We start from the raw sequence: 18,530 nt of genomic DNA, 5'->3' as shown, positions 1-18,530 counted from the left end.
CAAACATTGATATATGAGTAAACTGGTCTCAGAGAAAAAAGACCATCACCAAAGTCTATATTGAGTAGATTTAGTCCTAACACGTTGTGACACATAAACAAGATCTGAATGATTATGTTCAAATATCACTAATATAGATATTAAAGAAGGTTGTGAAAGCAAGCATAACAAAAAGTAACCATGTTACAAGGATCACATATTGCACTGACCACAACATAGTTTGTCAATAATCTACTAACCCAATTAATTCTAAGGGAGATTTACGTTTCAGAATTATTCCCAGCTTTTATGATGATTTTTTATTTCATTAAAAGTAATGGATGTTAAGGAAGACAGATGAAAAATATAAACTAATTGGAATAGCTTAAAGACGAATCACAATTGAAGTAGCATTTGGTCTCTTGCCCTAAGATCAAGATCAGCAAGCATTTCCTTAATTTGTCCTTTTTTTTGTGTTCAATGTCATCAAAATAGAAAAAAAAATATACAGCAGTACTATCTTCTTTTATAGACACAAGGCAGTTGCAGAACTATGCCTAAGTATATGTTGTTATGCAATGGAGAAAAATCCAAACAGAAATTTTAAAAAATGCCACTGACATTGAAAATAAGAAATAGTACTGATGAACTCAAGCTGAAATATCAAATTGAAAGTTGACACCATAGTCACAACACCATCTTCAATTCTGGATAACAAAATACAAACTTCCCTATAGAGAATGTTTCTTCATATCATACTCAAATCTCCATCATAAATTACCTCACTGTAAAGGAATAAAGCGAAAAGAGAAATACACAAGGATGATATTACATCCTCCTTCAGTAACATTACAAACAAAGTAAAAGAAACAAAATTGAAGGTAGAAAAAAATTGAACAATGTAGAACAACTGACATAACAACCAATACTAAAGCTGCACGAAGCATTCTTCTTGTTTTGTTATGGGAGTTATTTGAGAGAAACATGTATGCTGGGATTTCAGCATAACTTGTTTCACAGTATCCTCAAAATAAAAATCGATGTTAAAATGATTAAGCAAACCAGTTGTATAATTTATTTCCTTAAACTCTGAGGTCCCTTTTGGAGCTTAAACTTGGCTAAGTCGACCTTTTGAGGATTTCTCTGAAATACTCCTGTCAAATTATATTTCTTCTCAAATAGCATTTCTATAGTTGGATAAGCACAGCTAAAATGAATGTGAATCAGCAATTGTACAATACTTTACTAATTAATATGCATTGCGTCATTGACAAAGTTGGTGTTTCAAGGACCTACAAAATTTAAACAGTTGTTGACACTAACCATTTTTTTTTTCCTTTTTCTTTCAATGAAATCTATTGTAACATGAACGGTTTTTTCCCTTTCTTTTTCCATTGCAGTGCTGGTACAACAACTAGTACCTTGATCTGGGTGTAGTTTTTCTAAAGTTGTACGATTGTGAGTTATTTCAATTCTACCAAAGAAATAACAATGAATAACCTGAGTTTCCGTGGCACGATTTAACTAGTTGAAACTTCACGCTGCGACTTGCCCCGTTCACCTGTTTTCCTGTGTTGCAAGCAAGAACTTCTAAGAGAAATGGCCAATGACATAAAGTTCCTCTTCTAAACCTTTAGGTTTCAATGTTTCATTATCACATTGAGGATTGAGTAGCTTCTGGTCATGGGAAGGAAAGGCGTTGAGAAAAAGGAGGAGGAGAAATACATATTCTCAATACATATGCAAAAGGAAGAATAAGAGATGAAGAGAGAAGCTACAGGAGGAGGGAAATATGCTGCAAACAGGAAGAGTAGACCAATGGATAGATACTTCAAAGCCAAACACAAAAAGTAATTTCTTGCTCAATAGGATTAGAAACTTTTGACATGGATTGAGAATACAACAAAAAAGCCTACTTACTAATTAGCCTGAATTACAAAACATATACAACAATGATTTATAAGGCAATAAGGTAGTGAATCCTCCTCTCCCTATTCCCCAAGAACCAATTCTCGATCACAAAAAATGTACACCTCCCCACTACATTATGTTAGCAACCTAAATAACTAGCAGATCAAAGGAGATGAGAAGATGAATGAATAAAGGTGAAAAATGGAAGAGTGGATAATAAGTAAATCAGTTAGAAAGCAAAGCGACCATTACAAGATAATGAAGATGACTATCATCTGCATAAAAAATATCCTTCCCAAATTCAGAATCCTTGTCCCTATTATGCTCAACAACCGTTGCTCCGGTTGTCCACAATTCCTTAACAAAGACTCATATATTCTGTAACTGCGAAAAGGAGATACGGATTACTGAGCCAGAAAGTGTGCTGGCATGCTTGCACACAAGGGCTTCAGTAGCCTGCTCCTCATTCTCAAACTGAACTAGAGCCTGTTTTTTCCCATTCATCTCAAAGACTTTGCTGTTGACAATGGTTCCATGCTCCTCTACAAGGCTCACAATCTCCTCCTCAGTGATGTCTTGCGGGAGTGTGGACAAATGGATAATCTTCGTTGGAGAGCAGCAATACCGGTAGTTTTTGGCTGCGTTACGGTTGAAACGGTTGAGATTTGAACTGATATATTCATGTGTCTCAGCACCTTGGGTTATGTTTGGATGCCTGGAGAAGTTGACCTCTAACTGTTTCTCAAACAACACGGCTCCCTACATCCCAAAGTTGAAAATGTTTGTGACCAGCTTACAATAAGAAAACAAGGAATAAATAATAATTTGCAGGATTATAGAGGATCTAAAAAGTATTCAGTCTAATCTTAATGTAAAATTGCTACCAGCTAAGTACAGAAAATGATAAATATAGTTTTACCATTCTTCTATTTTCTCACAGAAGCAACACAAACCAAGAATTAAAATTAAAGTTTTGGTGATTCAAATTTGATGACAACAAACAATGTTAACTCGTCAGAACATTCAACTACAGTTTTTCATTAACAGTATATTTAATACTGCCATCTCAAAAACATGGAACAATACCACTAATGTAACAAAATTAATGCATGTCAAAGGACACAAATAAAATTACAAATGAAATAGTACGGAGCGAAAACCAAAAAATTTTAATAGTGAAAATGAAAAGAAAAAAAAAACTCTACAATAAACAGATAAGTTTCCTCTCATAAAATAGATCCTTTAATTTCAGTCTTGTTCCATACAACATACAGCAGCATCAAGAAAATAAAACCACAAATAAACAGAAATAAATTTTAAAAGCTAACTAAAACAATTTCATGGACCGTTGTAGACAATGCCAACCAAATTATGATAAATTTTAAGGGGAAACTTAAATATTGATGGATTAGAAACTGACAACTACAATCGAACCTTGGAAAAAGAAATATGATTTTGCTCTTACGAAACATTCTTCATTTTCTTTAAAAACTCAACAAAATCTCTAAGCAAACTTGTAATGAGTTGTCCAATATAGGCATAGAAATTGTAGATAAAAAAAATATTCAAATAATATATCACCAAGAACAATAGTAACAACAACAATAACCCATACCTTGAGTAGAGGTATGACAAAAATCTAGTACCATGATATATGAACAGCAAGGTATATAAACTAAACACACCTTCAGAAAGTGTACAGCCAATTCAGCTTGAAAACCATCACCCATCTGGATAAGTGCATGATCTGGTTTATTTCTGAGAAGTTTAATTCTCACAATATTCCCATAAATAGAGAACAAGTTGAATAGTTTATCCTCATCAATTCTCTGAAATTAACAGATTTTAAAACAAATAAGCAAAGAAAGGGAGAGAACTTTCCAGAAGAAGCGAGACAAAGTTCTTACATCAGAATTAAGATTTGAGACAAGCACTGTACACCTTTCATTTGTCCCAGTTATTCCAGGAGGCAAACCTCCCCCGAAGGCAGCTGCAATGGCTGCAGCATTTGCCATCTATAATTGAAAAACAATAATGAATAAGTAGATTGTTTCCTTTTCAAAAAGAAAGAAATCATCTTAATTTCACAGATGTTTGTAGCCGTTTTACTAGAAATATCATCATGTCATTTATCTTAAAATCGAAAGAAATCTCAGAGTTCAAGCAGCAAAACCCCAACTCACCGACTTCTCCCTATCCCAATTAAAACCTAATTTGAAAAGTAAAATCAACTTAAAAACAAAGCGTTAACCAAGTTGTGAGCAAACAAAAGATCCTATAAACCGGTAGGCCATAATCATACAAACTTTGTATTTCGTACCTTTATATTTTACAAAGATTGGTAAGAGATGGGATTAAGTGTAACACGTTTCTAACATTACTTTCACAAGATACAAAATGAGTGATGATAACTTCATATAATCAACTGTGCAAGAATAGTATCTAATTGGAACTTCAAATTGATCTGAAAAATTCCCACCTGTGGAAATCCAACTGGAAAGAGGGAAAGAAAAGAACAAACATCAGTACATTAAAAAAATAACACATTATGACAAATAAACCAAACCAATAAAAGCAGCTTAAAATATTTAGCACCTGCCCTCCCTCCAGAACCTTGAGCAGCATACATATTTCCTGCATCACCATATCCAGGCTGCTTAACAGAAGATAAAGAAAAATAAATATATATTAGTGGACTTTAGAAAGATCAACAGACTTGATTCATAAACAGATAAATAAAGAACCAAACAGAAAATACTTGTGAAGGTCTTCCTTTCTGCTCTGTTGGTAGATTTGGGTTTGTGAAGTCTCTGCGAAAGATGAAATGAAGTCAGCAACAATGTCATAAATAAGATGTCAAAAAAGAGATTATCCAGTGAATAAAAACAGAAACACAAGAACTGATTGAATCACCTTGACCGGTCATTATTGTAGTTCACTTGTAATTCATCAAGGCTGCAATTAAAATGAATTAAAATCCATGTAAGAAAATAAAGTAAATAAAAAGCAGAGAGAAAGTAAAGTAAACAAAAAAACTCTATTAACACACAGGCAATACACAACAAAATTACATGAATAAATTTAACCTACTTTGAGAACTGAATGTCCAGTTGACAGCAACCATCATAAATATTGCGTCCCTAGAAATTTCAAAAGTTCAATAATCATTTAGAAACAATATTAGAAATAAATAACAAGTCAAGTACATCATGAAAGGAAATGTAAAACAACCTGAAGTGTACTTCTTGCATTAACAGCACTCTGACGTGATTGAAACTGGATGAGAGCTTGAAAGCCTACAAAGTTTGCAAATTCATGAAAACAAAATTAGTAGAACATACACCAACAATACGTGCATAAATGAAATGTGACATTTTTTTTCCACAGAAAATTTAATAGCAATCTTCATATATAATTAGAAGGCAAGGGCATGTTCATTATGTTACGTTTTCAATGATGATGATCAAGGAATGAAATGTCTTTTCGTAATGGGTAACAATATGATCAGATTGTTATATTTAACTAACTTTTTTTATACACAAGTTTGAATATATAAATCTTGATTGTCTATTTAAATAATTCATAAAGATGCTCAATAATATATATATATGTGTGTGTGTGTGTGTGTATGTATACACATGTCACCATGTCCCACATTTTGGAAATTATAAGTGTTGAAGTGTGAGTGTCCGTGCTTCATAGATATAAACACTCCTATATAGCAAACATCTAACTAACACTACTACTTCTCTCCACCTTTTCTTCCTACCACATTATATCACCTATCATACCTATATTTCTCTCTTTATATGTCCATGGATGATTTTTTCTTATTGTATTTTAGACAAACTAGAAAAATGAGAATAGAAGTGAAGGGCACAGTTCTTTGATCTCTTGGTTTCTCTCATCTCCCTATTTCTTTCCTGTGTTTTGCTCTTCTTCCTTCTTCCCCTCTTTCTTTTCTGTTTCTTTATCTTTCAAGCTGTCTCCTACATTAGTGATATCTAGAGCCTAGTTTTCCTGTCACTAGACCAAAACCCATGGGCATGGAAACGCAACTACATGAAATGAAGGAACACTTCGTTCAAATTTAACAGAGGCTTCAAAAGGTTGATACACTATTAGACATGGAGGAGGACATTTTAGATCAGCTTTGGTGGCTATTGCCTGAAAGATGGATAACACCTCCAACAAGAAAATCACATGTGTTTGCGAAAGCATCACACCTTGGCAGAATTTATTATGAATTTGATGCAATTCCCAGTAAACTTCCTTCATCTAAAGAATATCTTGATGCTTATATAGTTGGTCCAGTCTATAGGAAGAATACACTACACTATCTCAGTGTGTTTATCCAAGTCAAGAACCATGAGAGTAGCTCGTAGTGTGGCATATATGCAACAAATCTCACTCCAACTGTAGTCTAAGAGAAAAATGTTGACCAAAAACATGAATTACACGGTTCCAGGCAGTGCTAACAAAGTAGCAAGTACACGAGATAAGTGGAAGCCGAGTAAGAACTTTGTTAAGCGAAGTCAGCACTTGGGATAGCCAAGAATGAAATTTTTGCCCCTCAAGAATTCTTAAAAAATGTTGAAATTTTAACTGTCAAAAAGGAAGCTTAACAGCCCAGAATTTTTGTTTTTACCACCATACCAAGGATGCCATTTGGGACATCATTTATCACAAAAGCAAGCATACATATTTTTTGTCATTTAACATTCATATACAGCAGCAACACTTCCTCAACATTGCATTTATCAGATCTACAGGTTACATGGAGCACTACTCGAGATGATTAGTGATAGAGAACATGTTTTTGTGTGTAGGGAATGAACAGAAACTACCCTCCCCTTACCATTCTGTTTGCCTTTCAAGACCATTGAGCAATGGCTGAGCTTAAAAAGAGTTGGAGGGACCAAAATAATTAAGATTATAACGTATAAAAATGTAACAATACCATCTCTTATAGGTGATTTAAAAATTTAATGGTATTCAAATACTTATTTTTCAACTAATTATCGTATAAGATATTCAAATATTAAGTTAATGGTGTTTTTCATCCCTAATGGAATTGACAATTTTTCATTTTGCAACTTGCAAAACTCTCACTTTGGGCACCTGCATTTTACAAATACACAAAATTTCAACCTTACTATGCCAAAGTTCCATCCTCAAAAGTTGTATAAAAGAGATGGGGTATTTACATAATGCAGAGTAAAAGGTGGAAGTATCAAAAGTCAGATAAAAACCTCACCTGATATGAATAAAAAAACAGAAAAAATTATTTATAGCTTTGTGAAGATTTTTGCAAGAAACATCAATTTTTTATAGGGGTGGCAAAACGCCATTGGCCCGACCCGCCACTGGGCTAGCCCGTCAAGGTTGTGCGGACTGAAAATATTAACTCGTCCCGTCATAGGGTGCTACCCGTGTCACCTTAATATATTGTTTGGCTATCATCACTGATCATTTCCTCCTGTCGTACAGCAGTCTGCAAGTCAGACAATTGTTCCACACTTCTCGCGAAGGTGTCCTGCATGCTCATTAAGCCTTTCAAACCCCCTCTCCAATGCCTCCACCCTTGCTTCCATGCGCAAAGTCGTCACCATCAATGGTCCCTAGAGCTGGTTGCTCTAATACCAGTTGATAAGAAACCAACTGGTATAGAAATAGATATTGAATTTTATTATCTAGAACTGGCACCGAAATGCCTAAGTACAGAAGACACTAATAACAGTTAATACAGTAAACATCACTCTCTCCAAGATACAGAGAGCTTGGTCTCTCCCTTTCCCAATTTTCTCTAGTGTCCGCCCTCCTTTTCTCCTCCTACCCTCCCTATTTCTAACAAATGCCTCACAGCAGTTATGCTTGTCCCCTCCCCTAATAAACATTAGAACTGCAAATAACAACTAAAATGGCCAACGGCTAGAAACTGCTAACAGCAAACTGCTATAAAACCGTCTTTACTGCAGAAATTTATTTCTGGTTCTCCTCTTATAATGTTTACTTATATAAGAGGTCTACCACATTCCACACACATTAAAAAACCAAAGCCTTTACAAATTCACTAAACTTAAAGAACCTTGTTCTACTACTATCCCATTTACTTACACACAACAACAATAATGTTTTATCCTACAATGGGGGTTGGTTACATGGATCAATAGAATACAGGTATTGGGTACTTTACAAAAAATTCATAAAAATATTTTTCTATTTGTATTCAATATATTTGCACATTTCAAAACAAACTATTACTATAACCTCAATTTAGCTAGTTAATGTCCAGATATAAAAAAGTTAATAGGGAAGGAAAGGAAAGAAGAGAAGGGAGAAATCTGAAAATCTGACCAGCTGACTTCTGAAATGTTACAATCTTTTCCACAGTTCCATGGGGTGAAAATACTTGAAACAGCACATCCACTGTTATAGGATACAGCATGTGATGAACTGTGACTAAGAGAATTCGGTTTGGCTGTGCATCCAGAGAGTTCCCGACAGCATGACAGCATAGAGAAAGAGAAGAGATAGAGAAAGGAGAATAAATAGAGGAAGTACATATTAAAGAGAAAGAGGAAAATACAGACCATAGCAATTTAACACTGATCCCACTGATATGGGACAGTCTAACATGCAAAGACATTGAGCGGGGGGGCGGGGCGGTCGAGGTTATATCATACAAAAAATAAAAATTTCAGAAAAAAAGTGAATCATTCCAATCTGTTTTTTTTTTTAAGAAATAGACAAGACAGAGCATACAGTTTTTTAAGTAAAAAATATATATAAAAAACACACCAACCTCGTCTCCACGTCCTTGACTTTGATCCATTGTTGTCAGTTCTTGGTGTGAGGAAAACTGAACATAAACATTCCTCCCCCTAGAACAAAACAAAAGGATTATGGTAACCTTATTATCAAAGGTACAAAACCAAAAATCTAATTATCAAACTACAGTCAATGCAATCATGTAAAGACAGAAATAAACAAGCCATTTGTACCTTATACTTGGCTGGATATTTGCATAAAATTGTAAAGCATTAACTGCAGAAGGAACATCTTGCATTTGGAGAAGAGCCTACAAATATGGCACAGGTTGTACAAAAAATAATGAAATGAAACAATGTTAAGTTTATAAACTATCAGTCTCATTTAAAGGAATGAAAAAGAAAACCTGATTTTTTGCACGCAACATAACAAGTTTAGTTATGACTCCAAAAGGCTGAAACAGCTGGAGTAAATCGTTCTGTAATCAAAAGAGAAAAGGATTACTAATTTCAGAAAGTAAAAACTCTACTTTACTTGCAAAGGAAGCATAACCATTCTCTGCTAAGACAATAACTACTAAAGTTCTATAATATGAATGAAAAGTTCATTTCAAATCTGCTAAGCCAAGAAAAGATATGCCTTGCAGCTTCTATGATATATCATGTGCACGTGATGTGTTTATTAGAGCTTAGAAAAAGGGTTGCAATCAATAACTAAACATCTAAAATAAAAAATGTACAAACATTTTATAAGAAGTTTCAAAAATTAGATATTCCTAAGTGAGCCGATTTGATTTCCTTTTCACTATTATTATTGTTTTTTAAACAATTCTCACTACTTACCAACCAATTTCTCATACAAATCCAATTAAATTTTGAAAACTAAAGAATGAAACAGTTAGGAGATTTGTCTAAGCAACCTTGTTTAGTTGCATTTTGAAAATTAAAAAATAACTTTTGAACATAGGAATCAAACACCCTTGGTTACCTCACCAGTCTCATTTCAATCACCTTTTTGGTAATTTTATTGTTCTCATCACATCAAAGTAAAGCTAAAGATATGTTTTCTAGGTGAGGAAAATAATAAGGTGAATGGAAATGTGACAAATAAAATGGATTTTAGGAGTTATGTTTGACAGAATAGAAAATAAATAGCGAAGAGAAAAATAGGAAAAAACCAAAAATCTATAGATAATCAGTTTTCATTTTAAATCAATTATTTTTTTACTGATATACTTTTTAAATCAGATTGTGAAGACCTAAAATTTGAGGTATCCATGCCTCTTTATTTTTCTTCTACCCTATTTCACTCTACCAAACACAACCCAGAACTTATTACATCTCCAGTGTTTCCTCTCCCTCCACCCTATTTCCCCTCTATTTCATTGCTACCAAATACGCTGTAAAGCAATTGACATAACTTACTTTAGCCTTGACATGATCATAATACTAAAACAAATAAGTGCAAACCAACCATGAAAAATCCAACAAGAGTGAGAAAGAAAAAGTACTTCGGATATTTCGTGTCCCACGTTTCGAACGTGAACGACCTTGGAAGGTTCAGTCATTGTAAACTAACCTGCAAAAAACAGAAATACATAAAATGATGACGATGTTGATGAATCACTTCAACTGTTTCTTGTCACTTGTTCAGTTTATGAATAGCATAAAAAAAACAGTTTTCTAGATTCAATCAAGCTAAAAACAACAGGCAAGGAACTTGAGTAAAAGGTCGCACTTGGTATGCTCCAAAATCCTCACTCTAAAACTGAAGAATAAGTACAATAACCCCTCAAAAAAACTTAAAGGCTTCCACCATTCCGATTTTCCGCAAAACCCAATATGACTAAAGCACGATCGATGCCAATAAATCATAATGCAAGAATGGTGGGGCTTCACGGACGAAGCACCAACCACGAAAGGAGAAACATAAAATACGAAATTTTAATCTCGCAAATGAAAGTCGCATATCCAAGTGGAGAGACCTAATACTACGAACAGTGCAGAAAATCTCAAAGAAGAAAAAGGGTATGTCCAAATTGGAGCCCAGGACCCTAAAGTTGCAGCAAATTATGAGATATCGGCAAAGCAAACACAGCGCACGTTTCTTCGTTCCAAACGGAGAAGCAGAGAGAGGTAGGGAGAGAACTTGCCTGAAAGAGGTGACTGACAGATAGAGAAAGAGGATGAGAGAGAGAAAGAGAGAGAGAGTTAAAGAGGAGTGGCACGCATGAAATCGTGAATCTTTTACTGTTACCCTATGTTATGCTGTCTAATGTAACTCAGTTGCGGCTTTATACGATAGAGAACCTTAGATTGAATTTAAGGTCGCATTGTAAGCGTCAAGATTTGCATTTGCTCACAACTGCTTTTTGGTCTCATCACTTACACTCAATCAATCACTACTTATCTCTCTGTTTTTCAGTTCCAATTTCCTACTTATCTGCCCTAACCAACATAAATACTATTATTAATTTCTTTTTCATTTCATATAATTCGCGAGTAATTCGTGTGTACAATAAAATCTAGCACACTTGTTTTCTTCCCAGTTAAAAAATTCCCCTTAAATATGTTGTTAAAAAAGAAAAAATCATAACGCAATATTACAATACTGCTTTAATATTATACTTAAATGTATTGTCAAAAAAGAAAATATCATAACGCAATATTATAGTACTGCTTTAATACTATTTTGCATATCATCATTGACAACCAGACATCAAAATGTCGTTTTTGTTAACATAAACCAAAACTACTTTACTTTGGACGCGTTTATGATAAAAAAAATAATAATAATAATTCTATAAAATGAAGATTATTTGAAACCAAGTTTTAAAACATCAATCTATGCAAATTACAAAGAGAAAAGCTATCTTAAAGAAAATATCAGTATAATGGTAAAACCACAATCAGAGTGTTGAACTATGTGATTTATAGGGTAATGGGACAATGCCCTTTAAAATGCCATAGCTAGTTTAAAAGACAACAAACATTAGATTTATGTGCTCGTCGTGGCAATTAACTAAGTTTATTTACTGCAAAGTTATTCGGAGCGTGAGCCATAAGAATAAGGCCAACCCAATAATCAAATTAAACTAGGTACATTAAAAAATTCTATCCAACGATTCACAAATTTTATAAAATTAGTAACCATAATTTCTTCCAATTCAAATAATCAGTATTTTTAATATTAATAATAATACTTCTACATTCTAAATTCCACTAATCATTCCAAATAGAAACGAATTTCAAACTTCATAAATTTCATCTATATGAATGATTCAACTATAATTGGTGCTATTTTCAAAAAAAGAAAAAGTTCAGGACGAAATTATCAATTAAAGAATCGTTCAACGTCAATCAAAATGTGAAATGCCAAAACAATCAGAAACCCCTCCACGGTATAAAATCCAAAACGGCTAGGCCTAATGAATTAAATTTCACCAAAAATTACAAAAATATTTGCAGATCACTTAAACTGGGACATTATATAATTAAAATCATAAACAAAACTTAGATGTTTTCAATTGATAATTCTCCCATGAAACAAAAGTTTAGCGAAAATATAAAGGGAAAAAACTCATTACTACCAAAGTATCCAAATGCCAAAAAAGGAAACACTACAAAGATTAAACGGGTCGATGGAAACCAAATAGAATTCTAAAGATACGTTCCGGCAATTCCACCCAACTATCATAATTATGCTTTGAGGCGTCCAAAGAACTTCTGCTTCTCCTGTGTGGTCTGGAAGCGACCGTGTCCAAACTTCGAGGAGGTATCGATAAACTTGAGTTTGATCTCCTCAAGGGCAACACGAGAAGTTTGCTTAAGCAGGGATTGGCGCAATGTAAGAACCCTTTTCTTGGGTCCAACACAGCAACCTTTCACCATGATAAAATCATCCTTCACAATACCGTAGTGAGGGAAACCACCCATTGGGGTAATGTCTTTCTCGGTCCTGAATCCCAAAAGATGCAGGGTTAGAGTTGCAACAACAATACAATATAATATAGTGGACATAACCAGAAACAAAGACACTACACTCACCTATCAAACTCAGTAAGAGCAGAGTGAGACTCATCCCCAGCTTTGCCGAGCTTGTAAACCTTTTTGTTCAACTCAGTTCTGTGATGGTATCCATTCTGACCAGCCCTGGCAACAGTGAATGAAACTCTGGCAGGGTGCCAAGCACCAATACAAGCCACCTTCCTCAAACCCCTGTGAGTCTTACGAGGAAGACGTGTAACACCCCAACGAGTTACAACACCCTCATAACCCTTACCCTTTGTCACTCCGATGACGTCAATCATCTCATCTTTCTGGAACACAGCATCAATAGGGACCTGTTTCTCAAAGAAACTGTACGCAAAGTCCACCTTCTGTGCAATAGAACCACCATTGACCTGAATTTCCATGACGTGGGCTTTCTTCTGCTTCAACCCTTTCATTTTCCTAATCTGTATGATTAAAGGGAGCAAACTAAATTAGAAATATATCACAATAATAAAAAACAGTTAAAAAAGTAAGAGACTCTGAAATTGGAATTTCACAACACAACATTAGAAAGAAACCAACATTAAAATTCTACAGCATTACAAAACAGTGGCAAAAAACAGACAATAAAAATTAGAATAGCTAGGCACAAGTCTTAACAGTCAAAAGGACCAAAAGAAGTTAATGAAACAGTAGAGTCAGAAATCTCGTGTGGAAAGTGCCGCTCATAGCACCAAATTCTGTGGTACTGCGTTTGCACATGAATCTCATCATTCTCATTAGTCAAGAAAAAATGTAAACATGATAATGGGGTAAATGGTCAAAATGATGATAATTCCAAACTTTCATATATACAACCACAAATACATAAAATAAAATAAAGATAAAAAAGAAAAGTATGTGATCCCATTAATATGTGAGTACCTGGGTGTGAGCCAAAACACGAATCACGGTAGAATACTTCTTCAGTTTCTCCAGCTGAGTCTCAATGTTTTTCTTTCCCTCCTCAGTTTCATACTGCTTTGAGTACTTGGTGAAAGCCTTCTTCTTTGACTTGCACCAGTTCTTATAGAACCTACGTTTCAGTTCCTCGCTCAAGTGCTGAGCCCACACAGTATTCAAAGTACGAAGACCACGGGGAGTTTTCACATAACCCACAACACCAACAACAACCATTGGAGGGGTCTCAATAATTGTAACAGGCTCACAAGTTTCCTTCTTGTGAAGCTCTGATATAAAAGCATATATACAGTTAGATGAATACAGGTTCCATAACAAATATCTAACAGAAAGTTAAATAAGAGAATCCCATTGAACAATAAACACGTACTAGTACATAAATGAAATAATATCGCCATTAAAAACTTCAAAACTCAAAAATAACTAAAACAACCAGTTTAGTATCTTCTAAACCACTGAAAACTCAAATTTAAATGCATTTATAATACAAAAACGCAAAATTAAACTGTTAATTTTACATAACTAATAATCTCATTCGCAATATCATTAATCTATTTTGATCATTTACATGATATCTTTCTCCAAAAGCAGCATATATAGATTAAATAATTTATTTTCATAATTTAAACATGTAAACATCTGTCAACAAATCACAACAAATGACAGACCAAGTATCAGAGTAAAAACATGATTAACAACATCATTATATTTATTGACCTAAATTAGAAAAAAATAAAAAATATGTAGAGAATGGAACTCACTTGATCCTGGCTTCTCGACCTCTCTAACAATGTGAGTCATGCCAGCCTTGTAACCCAAGAATGCAGTAAACTTGGGTGACTTGGTCTGATCATCCTTGGGGAATGACTTCACTGCAAAGGCAACGATAATTACAGGACATCAAGATTATGGTTAACATAACCTATAAAAACAGGCACCTTTAACTAAAAAAATATAAAAATGATTTACAATCCAGAACCTCAAAAACTCTGATTGAGTAAAACAAAACAACATTATGAGTTTACGGCAATATTAACAAGTAATGTAACAGGTAAAACATCATTAGATCTCATATGCAAAACAATATTCAGCATACAAGTCTCCATGAAAAACTACGGAAATTCACAAGTGCAATCGATTATTAAAACAAAAGAAAAATAAACCTTTGCCCCTGTGACGGGCAGCACGCTTCCTGGGGAGAAATCCCAGAGACCCGTGCCTTGGGTGTTCGAACTTCCTGTGAGACATCCTACATTAAGAAGACGCAAACAAAAACAGTGAGTCATTTATTCAAAGAAAATGAGAGCATAAAATAGGAGATAACTTGAACACAAAATCTAAGGAAACAAATGGTCCTTGCAACTGCGTTCGGATTCGAAAATTTACAGAGACCACAGTGGATTGAAGAGCACAATTTTTTGCTACGAACTAACAGGAAGGAAATCAAAGAAGAATGCAAATAATTGATTAGGAAAACGAGAAACGCAAACGATAGAGAGATCGGAGAGCGGAGAACCTTGGTCTGCTCCTGCTGCTACGGCGAACAAGTCCCGAGTGGAGAGGCACTGAACTAAAACCCTACTTCCTTTGTGCCTTTTATAGGACTAGGCCTTGTACATTTATATTTATGGGTTAGGGTTTGGGCCAATTGAATGGGCTTCAATTTTAAATTCGACAGATTCTTCCTACACCATATCATTTATTTAAGTTTGATACCCAACATGTCCATAAATTACTATTGTACCCTTATTGAAGTAGAATCTATTTAAATTTAAGTACACTCAACAGCCTCGTTAAAACCTCACATGTATCAATTTGAAAGTCAAAAACCATTCTAGATATTCATATCCATAACTCATAAACAAATTCTAGATATGGTATTTAAAACTTAGATTTCATTTTTGGACATGTGAATTCAGAACCTTAAATTGGAAATCAAATTACCTTCCAAATTTTTATATTTGTAGATACTAACATTATCTTCCAGATTCATACATCCATAAGCCTATATCTAGATTTTTTGATATCGTCATTTGGGAACATCTCAGCTTAAAAATGACGAAAATAAGATGCAATGTGGTTTTTTACCTCAGAACAATATGCACTACAACTAAAATTGAAATCTTCCCTCCACAACACCAACAATGCACCAACTCCTTTAGGCTTTGTTTGGATTAGAGGTTGTGAGGGAGTGGAAAGTTTAGGGTGTGAGGGAGTGAAAGTGTGAAGAAAGTGTGGAGAAAGTTGAGAGTGTTTGGATTGGGGGATGTTAGAGTGGATATGTGAAAAAAGTTTATTGGAAAGCGTGAATGATGTGATAGTTGTGAAACAGCAACCATGGTTAGTTTTATATAGTGAAACACCAACTTATTGCACACACCTACTCTCATCCGTCTCACCCACTGCATTCACAACCTTCAATGGTCAAAGGATTTCTGAGCCAAAGTTAGGAATCTCACGCTCAGGAATCTCATGTGCCATGCACAATGCATGCAAGCGCGGTGCTTTGTCGTGGCATGGAGGAGAAAAGAAGGGTAGAAGGGTAAGTTGTTAGGTTTGACGTGACATTCGCTGTGCTACTCTCTATTTTCTCTTCATTCTGGAGAAGATCCCATACCCCCTCCACTTTCTCTACACTTCCTCCCTCACTTGCATGCAACAGTGGAAACAAACGGGGTAGCACTGAGACTTCCGTCGTCGACAACAGTACTACCCCCTGAAACAAACAGGGTCTTAGAGTTAAAATGAACACTAAGCTCCTCTACAACGTTTTTTTTAAAAAAAAAAACAAAAGACAAGGACAAAGTTGAGTTTAAATTCCGCTATAATATGAGCCCATCTAGTCACTATGTAAGCGGAATAATGGACCACATTCTCGGAAGGGATGCACTTAAACCCATTCCAAAAACGAAAGTGGGAATACCCCCAAACTCTTCCATTGGTTATTGTAGTTGGGGTATTTTAAAAAAAATAAATATATATTTAGTGGATAACTTTATCTATTTTTAGTAATTGTAAAAATTATTTTATTATTATTTAGTATAATTAATGAAATTAAAATAATTTTCAATTAAAATTATTAACTATTTTAAGTGCATAATTAAAATAAGCAAAATATATTTTATTAATATAAACAAGATAATTATATATGTTGTGTTTGCTTTTTCAACCCATAATGTAGTTTTAACATTATATTTTTATTAATAATATAATTATAACTTACTTAGACATTTAAAATTTATTTTCTATGTATTAATTATGATATTATATTTTCTATAATTTTAAATTATTTATTTTCTAACATATTATGGATAATAATGTTATATTTAAAGACAAAAATAATAAAAATTGTTTTATACTTTTAAGAATTAATAATTACAATATAAATTTTAATATGTGATATTAAAAAAATATTATTATTATTATTCTTTTCTTTTTTTATGTATCGGTTGGTCCGTACGACCCACTCGAAGTCCAATGTCCGGTCCAGATCGATCGAGATTGCCAAACTCAAGCAAAAGACGGGCGAACTAATAAGAAGTTAAGCATTCTTAACCAGACCCAATAATGAAGGGTCCATAATAATTATATAAATAAGCATAAATCTCAAAGGCAATCATCTAGTACGAGTGTCGAAGTTTGACTCGGGCCTTTCAACTTTCTCCTTTTACAATATATCATTTTTCTTTAGTCCAAATCTCCATTCTTCCTTGGAAACTTGCAATTAACACCAAATTTACATAAAATGCTCTTATTCAATTAAAAATCATAAAAAATGTAAAAAGGTAAAAATCCATAAATTAGATATTATTTTATATGTAAATTAGCAATTAATATTCATAAATGCCTATATTTTAATATGAAATATTACGAAAATTAGACACTTATCACGTGGTCGACGAAGGACTCTTGATCTGAATGGGAGAGGGGTGAGGGGGTCACCACGGCGTGTCGTGCAGAGACTAGGTGGTTAAGGCGATGACTCTCCTCTTCCTTTTTTTTTCTTTATGGGTTGTGGAAGGATCGGTCATCCTAGTAGTGGAGTAGTTGCCAACTGCAATTGTCTCCAAGCTTCCCTTTCCTTTGTGGACAAATTTATTGCAGAAGGCGGTCATCACGTCGACCTCCTGTGGAGTTTCTCTCGTCATGATACTTGCATAAAAAAAACACGTAAGTCAACGATCAAGGCCGACCGAGGAGAGAAATGATAAAAAGAAACAAGCATACCATGAAAGTCAGTCCCCCACTGGGTCGACTTATATACAAACAAGAGCTTTCGGGTAGGGAGCCTTCTCGAGAGGCTATCAAATAAGGCACAAACCTCCAGCTCCTCAGCACTGAAGGTCAAACGAGGTCATTGCTTGAATCGAGTGGGAGACTTAGTCCAGTACAAGGAGAATTTAGACTGACTGCACTCGTCAAATAAAAGCTCTCTACCATCGGGTTCAATAAATATTTTTAAAAAATTGCCCTTTAAATTTTTGTATAAGGATGTGAAGGGGGCAAAGAGTATGTTATTCGACCGAATGATAAGAGATAACCAGCTGACTGGATCGGTCGGATGGGAGGTATAGTAATGGAGGAAGGTAGAGGGAGTTGGACAAAAAAGAAACATGTCACATATGAGCTGAAAGGTTTGGAGGGAGGCCCATGTGTTTATGTGGAGTTGTGAAGGAGCAACATTGAGTGCCCGAAGGACACCCATCATGAAATCATCAAAGGGTAAAGCAACATGCAAATATGAGAAGAGGCAAGAATAAACAAAGAAAAATAGACCCTCAGTGGTAGCTCGACCCATACAAATGGTACCCGTCGGTCGACAATAATCAATAGCCAGGATGTCATTAGAAAGCATCCGACTTCAACAAATTATGGTTATTTACAAAGGAACCAATGGAGGATGAATCCCTGTGCACA

General features: G+C 34.5%; 2 protein-coding genes across 3 annotated transcripts; both read right to left on the bottom strand.

The window, feature by feature from the left end:
• Nucleotides 1-2,079: 2,079 nt before the first annotated feature.
• LOC137830018 (polypyrimidine tract-binding protein homolog 3-like) lies at nt 2,080-11,043 on the bottom strand. 2 transcript variants are annotated; one of them, XM_068637093.1, is made up of 15 exons: nt 10,814-11,043; nt 10,172-10,239; nt 9,068-9,139; nt 8,895-8,971; nt 8,696-8,774; nt 8,248-8,371; nt 5,122-5,186; nt 4,981-5,030; nt 4,804-4,845; nt 4,649-4,700; nt 4,486-4,543; nt 4,370-4,383; nt 3,798-3,905; nt 3,576-3,719; nt 2,080-2,649 (listed from the first exon to the last, which is right to left on the bottom strand). In XM_068637093.1, the coding sequence occupies exons 2-15, from the start codon at nt 10,226-10,228 to the stop codon at nt 2,260-2,262; spliced, it is 1,332 nt and encodes a 443-aa protein (XP_068493194.1). In that variant the 5' UTR covers nt 10,229-10,239; nt 10,814-11,043; the 3' UTR covers nt 2,080-2,259. The 2 variants fall into 2 exon arrangements, with proteins under 2 accessions (XP_068493194.1, XP_068493196.1); XM_068637095.1 differs by lacking the exon at nt 10,814-11,043 and adding an exon at nt 10,646-10,669.
• A 1,111-nt stretch (nt 11,044-12,154) lies between these two features.
• On the bottom strand, nt 12,155-15,250 carry LOC137830017 (large ribosomal subunit protein uL3z). The gene is made up of 6 exons (XM_068637092.1): nt 15,130-15,250; nt 14,777-14,862; nt 14,375-14,485; nt 13,578-13,882; nt 12,708-13,117; nt 12,155-12,618 (listed from the first exon to the last, which is right to left on the bottom strand). The coding sequence occupies exons 2-6, from the start codon at nt 14,859-14,861 to the stop codon at nt 12,360-12,362; spliced, it is 1,170 nt and encodes a 389-aa protein (XP_068493193.1). The 5' UTR covers nt 14,862; nt 15,130-15,250; the 3' UTR covers nt 12,155-12,359.
• Nucleotides 15,251-18,530: the final 3,280 nt, after the last annotated feature.

This window comes from Phaseolus vulgaris, chromosome 7 (genome assembly GCF_000499845.2).
Source record: "Phaseolus vulgaris cultivar G19833 chromosome 7, P. vulgaris v2.0, whole genome shotgun sequence".
In the NCBI taxonomy this organism is placed as follows: Eukaryota; Viridiplantae; Streptophyta; class Magnoliopsida; order Fabales; family Fabaceae; genus Phaseolus; species Phaseolus vulgaris.
The sequence above is the reverse complement of the archived record's forward strand: the minus strand, read 5'-3'. Positions and strand labels throughout refer to the sequence as shown.